General features: G+C 49.0%; 5 protein-coding genes across 5 annotated transcripts; 3 read left to right on the top strand and 2 right to left on the bottom strand.

Moving 5' to 3' along the window:
- Nucleotides 1–93: 93 nt before the first annotated feature.
- Nucleotides 94–3,936, top strand: SJAG_03596 (cell division control protein Cdc15). Its single transcript, XM_002174698.2, has 5 exons — nucleotides 94–222; nucleotides 303–394; nucleotides 448–667; nucleotides 714–776; nucleotides 836–3,936. Exons 1-5 carry the CDS (start codon nucleotides 139–141, stop codon nucleotides 3,245–3,247), a joined length of 2,871 nt encoding a protein of 956 aa, XP_002174734.2. The 5' UTR covers nucleotides 94–138; the 3' UTR covers nucleotides 3,248–3,936.
- On the bottom strand, nucleotides 3,843–6,351 carry SJAG_03595 (MFS myo-inositol transporter). The gene is made up of 2 exons (XM_002174697.2): nucleotides 6,156–6,351; nucleotides 3,843–6,102 (listed from the first exon to the last, which is right to left on the bottom strand). Exon 2 carries the CDS (start codon nucleotides 5,806–5,808, stop codon nucleotides 4,114–4,116), a length of 1,695 nt encoding a protein of 564 aa, XP_002174733.1. The 5' UTR covers nucleotides 5,809–6,102; nucleotides 6,156–6,351; the 3' UTR covers nucleotides 3,843–4,113.
- A 12-nt stretch (nucleotides 6,352–6,363) lies between these two features.
- On the top strand, nucleotides 6,364–9,386 carry SJAG_03594 (mRNA cleavage and polyadenylation specificity factor complex subunit Rna14). Its single transcript, XM_002174696.2, has 2 exons — nucleotides 6,364–8,885; nucleotides 8,955–9,386. The coding sequence occupies exons 1-2, from the start codon at nucleotides 6,788–6,790 to the stop codon at nucleotides 9,062–9,064; spliced, it is 2,208 nt and encodes a 735-aa protein (XP_002174732.1). The 5' UTR covers nucleotides 6,364–6,787; the 3' UTR covers nucleotides 9,065–9,386.
- On the bottom strand, nucleotides 8,871–11,128 carry SJAG_03593 (nucleoporin Nup40). Its single transcript, XM_002174695.2, has 2 exons — nucleotides 10,749–11,128; nucleotides 8,871–10,511 (listed from the first exon to the last, which is right to left on the bottom strand). Exons 1-2 carry the CDS (start codon nucleotides 10,994–10,996, stop codon nucleotides 9,587–9,589), a joined length of 1,173 nt encoding a protein of 390 aa, XP_002174731.2. The 5' UTR covers nucleotides 10,997–11,128; the 3' UTR covers nucleotides 8,871–9,586.
- Nucleotides 11,129–11,326: 198 nt separating this feature from the next.
- Nucleotides 11,327–14,248, top strand: SJAG_03592 (NEK/NEK2 protein kinase Fin1; the record flags this gene model as incomplete). The annotated part of the gene is made up of 2 exons (XM_002174694.2): nucleotides 11,327–11,979; nucleotides 12,068–14,248. The coding sequence occupies exons 1-2, from the start codon at nucleotides 11,920–11,922 to the stop codon at nucleotides 14,246–14,248; spliced, it is 2,241 nt and encodes a 746-aa protein (XP_002174730.1). The 5' UTR covers nucleotides 11,327–11,919.
- Between the last annotated feature and the right edge of the window lie 780 nt (nucleotides 14,249–15,028).

Genomic DNA, 15,028 nt, shown 5'->3' with positions numbered 1-15,028 from the left:
GGAAGTTTTCCCGTGTTATACTGCGGTATTACTATGGCAACCGTTTGTTTACAAGGCATTTGTTTACACTTGGGCAATATTAATTCTGCCCACAGCCAACATTCCGGTGACGCTGAGCAAAACTTTTGCGCTAAAAGAATGGATAAATCAAAAGATGTGCAGAGTCTTTTCAGCACAGACATAGCTTTGAAGGCTAATGTGAAGTTCCAGAAGCACTTTTGGGTACGAGAACGCGGAACGTCGCGTCCTTGATGGACCGGTTTAGTGGGTCGACCATTTTGAATGCCGTCTAACGCTAATAGGGAAATGAAGATGAGATACTAGAAACATTTCTTGCTCAGTTTAAGCACTCTCTTGGCTTAATCAACGCGCTAGACAAGTTTTACGCTGAACGGTAAGAACGTCATTGAGGAAACACGCAGTGTTTGGAGTCTAACAAGGACGTAGAGCTGTTATTGAAAAAGAGTACTCGTCAAAACTTTCTCAACTCGTCCAGAGTAACCTGGAGTTGCCATTGGAAGGACCCGCTCACGATAATGTTGAAGCGATGAAGACTGAAACACAGAACATGGCCAACGGCCATTCTTCTCTGTCCGCACAAATTGATGCCGAACTGCGGCCGGCTTTGAAGGGTTTTCTCTCGGATTCACAAGACAAACACGAGTCGGTAAGTTTGCTGAGGGTTTTCTGTTCGTCGTACGCTAACTTTTAAGCTTGCCTTCGCAATTGAGGAGTTATATCAAGAGAAGACTACTCTGGAAATTGAATTGATTGAGGTACGTATCTATTGGAAGAGATTGACTGTTTTGAAGATGCATTCTAACGCGTTTTGTAGAAAAAAGATGCTTATGAATATAACTGCCAGAAGTTGTGCACATATAATGAACAAAGAGCAAAGCTTTCTGGTCGCGAATTAGACAGACACGCTATTAAGCTTCGCAAAGCTGCCATTTCCGTTCAGAAGAGTGAGGAAGAGTATAAAGAGACAGTGGAGAATCTTCAAATTGTTTATGACGAATGGACAAACAAATGGAAAAAGGCATGCGACATTTTCCAACAGCTGGAAGAGTACCGTATTGAGTTTATGAAAACAAGCATGTGGGGCTATGCCAATGTTATTTCCACTGCGTGCGTTACAGACGATGAATCATGTGAACGCATTCGTCTCACACTCGAAAAGTCAGATTTGAATTCAGAGTTGGAGGCTTTTGTGAAAAGTCACAGCGCAGGAAATTCACCTCCTGATCGCCCAGTTTTTCACGACTTCTTTGAAGACAATCACATCAACCTAAACTGGAAGCAGTTAACCTCGAACACGGCTTCTTCGTTATCAAAGCTGAACTCTTCACGCACAGCTTCCCCTACTCGTTCCTTTTTCTCGAACCTTAAGCACACACCTAGTGCTGGTTCCTCATCTTTAAGTCGTGAAGCTTCTCAAAAAACTATCGAGTCAGAGAAGCGGACTACCCCTCCTGTAAATGCACCCTCTATTTCAGTTTCCAATGCCCAATCCAATCTTGATGATTCACTCTCTCCAAAAATGGAATTCCGTCCTGTTCAAGCACAAACCGTTCCCTCAGTTGTTCTTCCTGGAAGCGAAGGTCATAACGATGTTGCACATTCCACACCTACTATGCAGACGCATGAAGCGGACATTTCCAGAAACATGCACGAAGACACGCAACCGAAGCAAGTTCCTCCTCCCGTCAATGTGACAAGCGATGCTGAAATGGATGTTGAACGAGAGCAACCAGCATTGGTGAATAACCGTCAACCTACAAATCAACAAAGACCAACATCGGTTAATCATTCCGTAAACCAACACGAGCGTGTCCCGATTACGAATCCGACTACTTCTGCGTCTTCTACAAATCTCTCATTTTCCCGGCATGGAAGCCCGCAAAAACGTACAACCTCTTTAAAAAAGAAGTCAATCATGGAGCGTATGGCTCGACCAACGTCCCCGTTTCGGGGTAATAGCTTCTCGCGTTTGTCTATGTATAACGATATGACCAAGGACCCCGCCGAAGCCGACAACAAGACAACAGAACCTGATGACATTGATCCTCGAGACAATGTTGTTCTGAATGTCGGTCCAAATATGTTATCAGTTGGTGAAGCGACAACGGCGTCTGTCCCTGCACAAAATAATGGAATTGATCCCATAGCAAATGCGATGGCCGAACTCAGTGTGTCACTGAAAAATCGACCTCGCCGTGGATCAGCTACTGTGAATGTTAACTCACAGATGGAGCCAACATCACCCTCGCGCAATCGTCGGGACTCTACCTTTGGCCATCGACACAGCCAAAGCATGATCACTGCTTCTAATAGAGGTTTCGCCTCTGTTACGAGTCTTTCAGATGTGGAAGGCTCTCCGCGCAGAACCACTTTGGGCGCACCTCCTGCCGCCCATACTTCAGCCCAAATGCAACGCATGTCCTCAAGCTTCATTAACCAAACCAAACAAGTATTCGGCGGTGATCCGTCGAATGCAGTTGGAAAGCGAGAATCACTTCGCTATTCTACGAGTGGTAGAAACCGAGCAACGTCACCCATGCTTACACATCGCAGTCCAAGTCCACTTACTGACGCACTGAACCGGACTACATCTCGGGGGGCTACGACACCTGAACCTAGAGGCGGAAGTTTGCACCAAAAGTATCAACGTTCTGCTTCACCAGCGTTGTCGTTTGATGAGAACAACCGCTCTCCGTCCCGTCTGTATACCCAGCGTGCAGCTTCACCTAATCCAATGGGAAGTCGTTCGCCGTCTCGTATGCGCCAGCGGGCTACATCACCCAATCCTTCTATTCGTAATATGTCGAGACCCGGCTCTGTAATAGACTTGAACGACAGCGAAGTGAAGCGTCCTAGCTCTCGAGCCGAGTACAATGGATCTCGCTATGGCAGACCTTCCTCTCGTCAACAGTTAGGACGCAGTGGAAGTGGGTTGCAAAAGAATTCTTCGACTCTACGGTCGAAGTCTCCTACTCCTTCAGCTATTAGCCGCCAATCTCGCACAGATTCGCGGCCTGCGTTTACTGCTGATGGAGAGCCCATCCTGGGCTATGTTATTGCTTTGTACGATTATCAAGCACAAATTCCGGAAGAGCTTAGCTTCCAGAAGGGAGACACCATGCTTGTTTTGCGGACACAGGCTGACGGTTGGTGGGAAGGTGAAATTGTTAATGCTCATCATCCCAAGCGTGGCCTTTTCCCCTCGAATTTTGTTCAAACAATTTAAGTTTGAATACTTGCGTTAAGTGTGTCACCCTGTTTGTTCTAAGAACTTCTCGTTTATTTTTAATTTCTGATATGTTATCATTTGGTCATGACAGTTTTTATGATCCTTCTACCTTTGGCACGTTCCCGAGTTTTGCGAATCGGTTTTGCTGTTTGCACCTATAGTCCTTTTTATATTTCGTTGGCCGTTTGTTATCCTTTGGCTATTATACTTTTGATTTGTTACTCTCTTATTACCCTGTTTCTATTCTAACCCTCTTTTACCGCTGTTCTTTCGTAAGCATAATTAATCTACAATGGTCGTTTGTTAGCACTTGAACTTGCTGTAACACATTATGTCTGAAGTGACAGTGTCGTTTAGAGAGGCGACACATTCTGCTTGTAAATCAAAGTTGCCTGTAATTGATATCTATTTCAGTATTATAAACTATTTATCCGATACATTATACAGCGTAGCAAAGAAGAAATAGCTACTACTTTTTTACTGGTCGGGACAATTAGTTATTTCCGTCGAATACCAAATTCAACGAAACGCTCTTTTATGTTTTTAAGCAGCCATAAAGAACATAACAGCTTCGACGTTAGAAACCAATTTTTATACACAGATGTTGTCCATCATCGGACGCCAGTTTAATTAAAACTTGTTGGAAAAAATGAGAAACAAATTACATTAAAGTGAAGTAAATGAACATAAATGTGATCCATAAAACGGACCTAATATGCATGTAAATAAAAGACCACATCCGTAGAAACAGTCCCATGATGATGGAGCGAATGAATTGATGATGAAAGATGAAACAGATTTATAGTAGTAGTACAATGCATCGTACAAAACGAATCTGCATCTCGTCCCATCGGTGTGACCGTTTAGTGTCTCCGACGCTTTCTGTTACGCTCATTAAGTTCCTTAACACAGAATCCACGCTCAAGAATCTTCGAAACTTCTTCAATGGGAAGACCAGCAAGCTCGGGGTATGCGAAATAGCACGTTATCCAGCCCAAGAAACAGAGACCGGCAAACAAGGCAAAGGTACCCGTAGGTGTGATAGCGCTCATCAAGGTAAGGAAGGTAGCACCGACAATCAAGTTACCGGCCCAGTTCACTGCAGTAGCAATGCCGACGCCAAGAGCACGAACCTCCATAGTGAAGAGTTCAGCTTGTTGCCAGGGAATGTTACCGATACCAGAAGCGTAGCTAGCAAGGAAGACGATGATAGACAGCAAGATGACTATAGGCCAAGAGCGAGAGACGCCCGGAAGAAGCGAGCCATTCGAGTCGGTCTTCAAATACTTATAGGAGATGGAACACATGACCAAACCCGCCATCATACCCCAGGAGGTATACAACAGCGTGCGACGGCGACCAACGTGATCAATGGACATGAATGCGAGACACGTAAACACAAAGTTGGTTGCACCAATCACAATACTGGTAGCAATGGCATTCTTGAAACCCATAGACTTGAAGATAGTTGCAGAGAAGTATTGAATGGCGTTAGTGCCAGAGAACTGCTGGAAAGCCTGGAGAACACAAGCAATGAACAGTGAACGTCTGTTGCTGGGAACGGTGAACAAGAGATGGAAAGAGTGTCTAAGACGCTGCCACTTCGTAGTGCTGTCGTCCGACGTATCGGCGGCCACACCTTCTTGAATCAAAGACACCTTGAAGGCAATCTCATTTGGCTTAGCGTATGGGTGAATACGCGACAAGATGGAGTACACCTTTTCGACCTCGTTGTGTTTCAGCAGGAAACGAGGCGATTCGGGTGTCCAGTACAGGAAAATCAACTGGCCGATGGCGGGCAAGGCACCAAAAGCCATCATGTAACGCCAACCATGATAAACATTTTCAAAAGCAGCGTTCAAGGAGTAGGCGAGCAATTGGCCTCCCGTAATAAACACGACATAAATAATGACCAGACGCCCACGAAGATGAGCAGGAGACAGCTCGGAAATGTACATGGGCACGATCAGCGACGCCAAACCAATAGCCCAACCGACGATGAAACGACCAGCGATCATCGTTCCGACATTCTTGGAACAAGCCATGACGGCAGCACCAATAACGAAGATAAAGTCGGCATAAACAAGCAGCCGTTTTCTGCCAATCACATCGGCAAGCCAACTTGAGAAGATACCGGCGAGCAAAGCAGCCAAGGCAGTCGCAGCAGTAATCAGTTCCTTTTCCAAATCAGAAAGCGTGTGGCCCAAATCGGTACCGAACAAGACAAGTGCACCCGAAATGACACCTGTGTCGTAACCGAAAAGAAGACCAGCAATTCCAGCCACGATCGACAGCAACCAAATCCAAGCACCGATTCTGGTGGATTCCAGTTGACTTACAGACGGAGCCCAAGTTGCGGTGCTCCCCGGACGGTCAGGTGGAGGCGATTGAATAATGAATTGTTGGCTGGAGTTTTTTAACACATCGTCGAATTCCGGCTGCATTTCTTCCGTACTAGTACCGTTAAATTCATTCGTAGCAGATTTTTTAGTCGTCGACAGAGCCAGCTGCGGGAACGACAGATTTGTCAGTTCAACTAAGCTCCTGTGGTTAGTCATGATGAGGGAGGAGGGAGTAGACAGCAGGAACGGCTGAAGGAGGACGTTTTAATAGCAAGTCGGAGAACGTATGAAGAGGGAAAACGTCGAGGAGGCGCTGTGCGATAGAGATGATGATTGGTATGTTCAACAAAGGAAGAGGAGACCTTCTTGAGAAAGGGGTCAAAGACAAAGTGAGGGCCTCTTTCGTTACGAATAGCAATCAATGACACAAAGAGCTTTCACACAGATCGTAACGAACACTGTGGCCGTACCGGATTCTTGTGTGATTTGTTTACTGGGTTTCTGTTGGTACTACAGAAACTGTTAGTAAGTGACGAGACGAAGCAGCTTGCCCTTAATAGTACCTTCGCAGCAGTCTTTAAAAAGACTACTCGTCCACGAACTATGTGATCTGCTCTAGCAGAATTTGCTCAGATGAGCAAAACGAGGCTAAGCTTGATTGCAAATCAACTGACGTATGGATCGCAGATCAAGTGAACCGCGAGGAAATAAGATAAGATCCTCGGACAGGTTCGTTACAGAAGAGTTTGTTAATAGAATTTGAAGTTACAGGCCGTTTTTCTCGTACTGACGTGGTGACTGGGAGACGAGAGGTGAGGGACGTGAGAAGTGGGAGCCCTTTTTATAGGGGAAGGGTGGGGCAGTATGGAGGAGGTGGTGAATGTGTGTGCACCGAAGGCGTTGACCGCGACAGAAGAATCTGTGAATCTGTCGTAGTCGATCATCCAGACGGGGACCGCGATCAGTCCTTTCGGTCCTGCCAGTCCTGTGATTCTCGTCGCTCGGTTCTGTTTCTGTTTTTTGGTTTTTCCTGACACACCAAGGACTGCAACACCAACTGTAGCAGACTACCACCCACCACCGAGTTTTACTGACCTAGGTACGACAGCAGCGAGAGACTTCCTGCTTTCCCCGTCCAACGTAGTAGAACCTCCGGTGCCTTGAAATAGTAGTGAACTGGTCGTTTCCGTAAATCATGAGTGAGGATACGGTAGGAACTGTGCCGAATGGTGAGTCAAAGGAACAAGTAGAGCCTTCCGTTAAGGGAAAAGGCGTTTCTCGGGAAGACGGTGCGCTGAAGGAGAAAAGTCCGAGTACAAAGCGTAAACGGTTGCCTAATGATAAAATTGGACGTCTTCGGGACCGAATTGATGAAGACCCGCACGATTTGGGTGCGTGGTATGAACTAATTGGAGAGTATGGATCAAAAGGAAAACACGAAGAACTTCGGGACACGTTTGAGCAGATGCTGCGGCCGTTTCCTTACGTCCCCAAAGTCTGGGTTGACTACATCAACGCGGAACTCGCTTTTAACGACTTCCAGGCGGTGGAGCTGCTCTTCAGCCGCTGCTTATTAAAAGTTCTGTCTGTGGACATTTGCTCGTTGTACCTTGGCTACATCCGCCGGATCAACCCCTCCAACGATGCACAGGCCCGGACAACCATCTCGCAGGCGTATGAGTTTGTCATCGACACGGTCGGTGTTGACATCGACAGCGGTCCCATTTGGGCGGACTACATCGACTTTTTGCGGTCTGCTCCCGCTAATTCCACCTGGGAGCAGCAACAAAAGCTCGACAGCATCCGTCGTGTGTACCAGCGCGCCATTGCAACACCGCTTCTGAACGTCGAAAAGCTTTGGAGAGACTATGACACTTTTGAAAACAGCATTAATCGCGCTACGGCCCGCAAGTTTCTGGCTGAAAAGTCACCTTTGTACATGAATGCGCGCACGGCAATGCGCGAGCTTTCACACATGTTGCAGGGTCTCCGTGTGTACGACCACACCTTCCGTCGTTCGTTTACTCCCCAAGAGTCTGAAGCGTATCGGCGCTGGTACCACTGGGCACAGTGGGAGATGAAGGACCCGCTTGATCTGCGTGCCGGAAAGCCTTTGCAGACACGAGTAACGTATGCATTCGAGCAAGCGATGCTCTACATCCCGCTCTCTCCTCGCATCTGGCTGGATGCTTTCTCCTACTTTATTGAGATCAATGAGGAACAGCGTGGCCTGCAAGCCCTGCGCCGTGGCATGCGCTACTGTCCCTCGAGTTTTCTGCTGCGTGTGCGCTTTGCCGAACATGAGGAAGCTAACAAACGAATGGGCGAGGTTCGTTCCACTTACGAGAGTCTCATACAGGCCCTTGGTCAGGAAATTCAAAAAATACCCGTGCCTGCTGAAAACGATCCTAACCGGGCCAAGGTCCCGCATGAGCTCCTGCGAAAGCGCGAGAGTCTGATCCACCAACACAGTATGGCTTGGGCTTGTCACATGAACGCCGCTCGTCGTATTGAAGGCATTAAGGCTGCTCGTGCTGTGTTCACCAAGGCTCGGAAAGCTGCTAATCAATCGTACGAAGTGTACATCGCTAGTGCGATGATGGAGCATTATTGTTCCAAAGACAGTGGAATTGCTAGCAAAATTTTTGAGCTGGGACTAAAGTACTTTGGCAATACTCCCGAGTATGTTTTGACCTACCTGGACTATCTAATTTTTATGAATGACGATACGAATGCACGTGCCTTGTTCGAAAAGGCAATTGCAAAGCTTGCTCCAAAGGATGCTCGACTCATCTACAAAAGATGGCTTGACTATGAAAGCAAGTACGGCGATTTAAATGCGGCCTTGCAACTTAGTCAACGAATGTCGGTCGTTTATCCCGACGAGACGCCTCGGGATATATTTCTCTCACGTTTTGGAATTGCTGATGATGATACTATTAACTTTGTTCCCTCGACGCCCTTGCATCCGGGTGAGGCACCTCAAGCGCTTGGTGAGGTGCCGGTAATCAATGTGAAACGGTCAACAAAGTCGCCAGAAGTCGCTAAAGAAAAGCCTCTCCTTCCGGAAGGTACGGCAGATGAATCGGACAACGAGTCGACTACGTCTGTGTCGTCGTCCTCTTCTTCTGAAATTGCCGAACTCGAAGATACCCGGCTTCTTCCCGCATCTCAAGAAAATGCTTCGTTCTACGCAACGAAGCCACCGTCTATCCCCACTTCTAAGGAACCTTCCTTCCCTCCAGTTATCCTTGATTTGCTAGCTCAGTTACCGCCGCCCCATTTGTTCCAAGGTATAGGAAAATTGTGTTTTGTTTTATTTTTTTTCCCGTGTTTGTTCATGTTTTACTAATATACAGCAGGTGCCCGTTTCGATTCGAGAAAGTTGATTCAGTTGATTGCCAATTCCACCATCCCTACTATGACTCCAGCAGACATTGCTTCTAAAATAAAACGCGCCCGTCACATATAATGTGTGTGTCCTTAGTTTTAGTTTTTTTTTTAATACCTATTGCGGCGGTGCCCGCTTCCTCCCCATTTTGGAATATCCATTGCCTTCAGTTTTTATGTGCTTCTTGTTACTTTCTCTCCCTGTTTGTCACTTTCTTTCCCGTGGTTTTCCAAACCGTCATCCAGTGTGATTCTTGTTCAAGCCTCGAGCCTTGTATATAACTATTAACTAAGCAAGATTTACATATCCAAAAGTGGCCCAACGTAGACGAGCACCCTTGTCCTAAGAAAGTACCCGCTAGTAGTTATATATTTATATATATATAAGTGATTGTGCGTAAGGAGTGTAGGAACGTGCTCGTGAAGGTGTGTCCGAAGTCAAGAGAGCATATAAATACGTGTGTGTCATGTGGTGTTATCACTTTTTGGAGCTCAATCGCTTTGGCTTATAAGGAGTCTTGCATTCATATGTGGGTGGAGATGACAAACGCGTGGTATGGGTATTACAAATTTTAAAGCAGTATAAGACAATAAAGTATCTTCCCTAGAAGCCGAACAGTGTGTGAAGAACGATGTCGGTAACCTTTCCAACAAAAGACTTTTCACCTGCAGTAGACGCAGCAGCAGCAGCAGCAGCAGAACCACTGCTTCCCTGAACATCCGTACCCGCAACGGGAGTCAATGTGCTATCTCTGGATTTTTCAAACTCAGCACCAGAAGCCGCGTTCCCCCACAACCAGTTCCTGTTGGTATTTGTTTTGTTTGTTTTGAAGATTTTGTCGGTGTCCTTTACGACGATCTTTCGACCGACCTCTGGGGCCTCGGACACAACAGGTTTTGAAGGAAACGCAGCATTGGCTTCGGCGTCCATCATCTCGATATCCAAAGCCACGTTATTCCGTGCTCCCGAAGGCACACCGGGTTTGTGTGTTGGAGCATACACACAGCCTACCATGTATGAATCGGCGATGATTGTGCCGTTTGCCTGGACAGCGCGAGCGGCAGCCTCAAGATTAGCATATGTGAGCTGCACCCAATTTCCCTGAGCGTTGATTTGCGAGTTGTAGGATGCACCCTCTCCGTTTTTGGCCATAGCAGTGTGATTGGTGATGGGGCCAAAGCGAGAAAACTCGTTCAGAACATGAGTTGTGAGTGCCGGAGGGAAGCCGAACACGATGACTGAAGTCGATTGGTTTTGAGATTGTTGGTTCGGGGGAGGAGCGCTAACCGTGGTGTTTGTTAGCAGAGTAGATTTGGATTGAACGGGCAGCGTCGAGACAGGAGCGCTATCGAGCCGAAGAGCGTGACTCTGACGAGAAGTGGGAAAGTCGTAAATGGATTGAGTAGGCGGAGCGTCTTCTACGGCAGCACCGGCACCTAAACGGTTGGGACGCAGGAAGGGTTTGGGAGTACCAAAGCTAGGGCCTCCAAATTTTGACGGAGGTGAGTTTGAGGTACGAATAGAGGAACTATAATGAGTTAGAGTTAAAGATGGACGAGATGGAGAGGGGATAGATGGCAGAGAGGGCAGGTGGAGAGAGGAGAGAGGACAAATGGCAGAGAGAGTAGAGAATGGAGGAATGACCTTGGGAACGAGTGTGATACGGGAAGAGAACACACATTAAGACCGCAATCGTCTCGTCACCGCCTTTGGCATTCCTCTGCAACCGTCCATAACCGTGTCGTCCCCTCTCTTGCTGACTTACGGAGAGTCATAAACGTCAACCAAAGGAGAACTGACGTCTGGAGCGTAACGACGCTGACTGGCAGCCAGGTGGGCCAAATGGCTTGGAACAAACCGTTTTTCTTGTCCAGGGGCTGCTGGACGCACGCCAGCAGCACGGTTGAAGCTTTTTTGAGGAGATGGAGAACGAAGGTCGTCAACCGACAACGGTTGCAGCGACCGATTCATAGGAGTCGTAGAAACGCTGTTCATAGAAGGTGTAAAGTTCATAAAGCTCACGAACGTGCGCGCAACAACTTTCTGTACCGTTTATTTCCCTTTTCTACACAAACTACGCTGCGTAGCTGCTGCTAGGAGGTGTGTGCAGTGTGTGGGTGTGGGTGGTTGGCGTGGCAACGGGCATTTATTTACATGCGCCAGAAAAACAAATAACATTGTCTGACGGCGTAAACCCGGGCCGTTTGTCGTAGAATGCAAACGGAAATGCGTCGTGTAGGGGAATTGGCTTGTTTTCATGGATTTCGGCGCGCGTTTCACGTCGCAATTAGGATTTAACCTTAATTAGGAGCCGACCACGAACGTTCGCGTAGCGCCCTAGACACACTCTTCCTCCACACCTACCTTCTTCTAGGAAAAGCTTGTTTTGACTATTTCCAGCTAGTTTTTTGTTTGTTTACATAGAAATTCACGACACGCGGAGCTGCTGGTTGAATGACTTAAATTGAGTCATGCTGTCGTGTCGTTTCGGTTTTTGTTTACGTGAAAAGTTTCAGCTAGTATAAACAAAACAGCGGCTGCTTTCCTGTGCTAACTAGAGCCAACGACTTCTTTTACAGTGAAACGGTGAACGAAAACGGTGTCGATTTAGACGAGTGCGTTGAAAAAGCACGAAAAAAGACATTGACACACACAAAAAGACAGAATTGTTTGTTTTGTTGTTCATCCTCTAAGCACTTTTTGAGCACCCTTGAACTTTTCCCCGGAGCAACCCTCTAAAAACCCTTCCAGAAACCCTTTCGAGAACCCTTTAAGCACCCTCTTTGGTGCCGTCTTCATCCTTCACTTTCTTTTGTTGCCTGTTGCTAGTACACGGTGACAGTACGACCATTGGATCTACGAGTTCAATTGGACGTACGCGGACAAAAAAACAAAACCAGCATCCTGCTTTCTCTTCTTTTGTTACGAATTTCATTATGACCAAGTACGAAATCTTGGAAAAAATTGGCCGAGGCAGTTTTGGCGAGATTCACAAGGTGGGTAGTGTTGCCAGTTATGGGCAGCAAGGCGGCTGCAGCGTGCAGTGTCTCAATTTCATTCTTCACGATAGCTGACAATTCACAGGTGCGTCGAGTGCACGACGGAACAATATTAGCACGGAAAGAAATCTATTTTGGAAACATCTCGCGCCAGGAAAAGCAGTACATTGCAGACGAAGTCAACATTCTGCGGAATCTTAGCCACCCCAACATTGTCGAATACTGCGGTGAAGAAATCAATCGCTCGGCCAAAATCATCCACATTTTTATGGAGTACTGCGGCAATGGCGACCTGGACAAGTTGATTGACACGTTGCGCTCCAAAGGTGAGCGGGCGCCGGAACACGATATATGGCGGTACATGACACAGCTGTTTTTGGCCCTGTATCGCTGCCATTACGGCCATGATGCGCCCGAGTCCTTGCACTTGCAGCGCGGCGAGCCCAGTCGTGGTGAACAGCCGTCCGTGCTGCATCGAGACATAAAGCCAGCAAACATATTCCTCGACGACAAAAACTCCATCAAGCTTGGTGACTTTGGGCTTTCAAAACTACTCGACAATAACCGGATGTTTACACACAGCTACGTTGGAACTCCATACTACATGGCTCCCGAAGTCATCCGCAACTGCCCGTACACAGCCAAGTGCGATGTATGGTCGGTGGGATGTGTGCTGTACGAGCTGTGCATGCTTCGACGCCCGTTCGAGGGCGTGACCCATCACGAACTGCAGGTCACCATTTGCAACGGAACCATCGAGCCTTGGGACGACTACTATAGCCCCGAGCTGCGGCAGCTGATTGATACATGCATGGAAGTGGACGCGGTGAAGCGGCCTACTGCCGCTGACATGCTGCGAAATCCGTACTTGGCAATGACGCGGCGAGACATGCAGACAAGCGAGCTTACTCTTCGCATGGAGGCAAAACAAACCGAGCTCAAAAACAAGGAAGTTGTTCTGCGGCAACGGGAAAACGAAATCTACACCCTGGAGCGCGAGATGTTGGCACAAAAGGCAGAGTTTGAAACGGTGTTGCAAAAACACATTGCTCAACGGGAATTGGCCATGCGTGTCGAGATGGAAAAACAAATGCGGGAACTCGATCTACGCTACCAACGCAACCTGCAGCAAATCCTCGCCAGTCTGCAGGCCAGTGTGCCGCGTTCCAACGAGCATGGAGCTGATGTATTCCCTGGCTTTGTCGATGTCCAGCGCGAGCTCGCGGCCATCAGCGAAAACGTGCAAAGCCAGTGTGATACGAGTGTGGCCGAAATGATGGTTGACTCGAGTTTTTATCCCAAGAGCCGTCCTGCATTGTCTATGAGCAGTGTTGCAACGCAGGAACTGTCTCGACCGACGCCGCTGCAAACAGGCCTGCAATCAGTGACAACGCCAGCGTCAGCACAGGCCGCACAAGTATTAGCGCCGGCGGCAAAGGCTGCAAAGGCCACGGCGGTCACTGCCCTTCCAGCAGGCCCAACGGTAGACCCGTTTGCAGTCTTCTCGGCCGTGACGCCTACGAATCCGTTTGCGGCAGCGCTAGCCAAAGTCAAGCAAGCATCGGGGGCCCGGGCCTCTGGGCCTCGTTCTTACGGAAGCCCATCGCTGGGAACACCTACGCTTGCAAGCAGCAGCACCCGGGGAGCAAACACACCGTTGTCATTAGACTCGTCCTCGCACACGCCGCTGACGAGTCCGGCGGACGAAGAAACAAACGGGCTGCGAGAGAGACACGAGGTGTACCAGCGGCTGCGGCAAAGCATGCAGCGTCTGCGCGACCAGCCAACGCATTGTCAGCACAAGTTCACCAGTCAACCCAAGACGCGGAAGAACCCGCGACTGCTGGCCCAGGCGGCACCAGCGGGAGCTGTGGGCGACAGGGAGAGCTACGCTGCACAGCCCACTGGCTCGAGCATTCTTCAGAAGGCTCGCGGCGGGCGGAAGAAGCAGCACGTTGAGGGCTATGCCCAGGAAGGCCGCCGGTCGCCGCGGCACGCCGTGTCGCCCATTGTGAGCAACAGCCAACTGCGTCGGCCTGCCGTAGACATTGACGACGGGACCACTCCGTATGTCAGCAGTGCGAGCAGCGCGAGCAGTGCTGACAGCTGCGGGTCCACCGCCGTCTCTGTGTCGACGGCGGCGGCGGAGCCCGTCACCCCGACGAAGCACGGCGTCTCTGGCCTCTACTGCTACGACGACGAGATCCCCAGTCCCTTCCTATGCAAGTCTTTCCGGCCTCAACGCAGCATTCCCAAAAGGCACTAAGTGGGATAGAGTGGGGCAGCAGTGGGATGAGTGGGCTTCTGGGGCATCCCACTCGTCCTCCACTCTATCCCACGTTCACCCACTCGCCCCCGTTTGCCCCCACGCGCACCTCCCCTGCTATCGCCGCCATCGCTGCTCTATCGGTCTCATCATCGCTGTTTCCTGCCTGCCCATCACCGCGGTCGCCTGCTGACCCTCGGGACCCGCCTCTCCCACAGACCACGCTACGCAGTCCCCGTGTTCCCATCGCCTCGCGCATCGCCCTCGCCATCGCTGCGCGTATCTCGCTCAGCTCGCTCAGCACTCAACCAGATCGCCGCCGGCCTTTGATTGCGCGCCCGATGTGAGCAGACTAGACGAGGCCGGGCCAGCTGAGAGCGCATCACGCACGGGCCCGAAGTGGTCGCTGTGGTTGTGCATCCCATCGCCCACTCATCCATCCATCATCATCATCCACCTTCCATCGCCAAGTGCTCGCCTCCAGTCTCTTTGCCGCAGAGCCGCTTCTATTTCTACAGAGCCGCTGTTTTTTCCTTTTCAACACCGCTCATTCACCGTTCCGACGAGACGAACGAAACGGCGTCAAACCTTCTGATCTTCTTTTTATCACCCTCGCTGCTGCTTCAAAATGAAGTGAAACGAAATTTGTTAACGAACGTAGCAAGTGAAGAAATAACGCTTAACGCGCCCTCTGAGAACGAATCGAAAAACGAAGCCGAAAAACGAGAACGAAATCGAAAAACATCGAAGGACGTGACCATCATCATTTTACGTTGAACG

The sequence above is a fragment of the Schizosaccharomyces japonicus genome (assembly GCF_000149845.2).
Source record: "Schizosaccharomyces japonicus yFS275 unplaced genomic scaffold supercont5.2, whole genome shotgun sequence".
In the NCBI taxonomy this organism is placed as follows: Eukaryota; Fungi; Ascomycota; class Schizosaccharomycetes; order Schizosaccharomycetales; family Schizosaccharomycetaceae; genus Schizosaccharomyces; species Schizosaccharomyces japonicus.
Note: the sequence above shows the minus strand (reverse complement) of the source record. Positions and strands in the feature narration are given on the sequence as shown.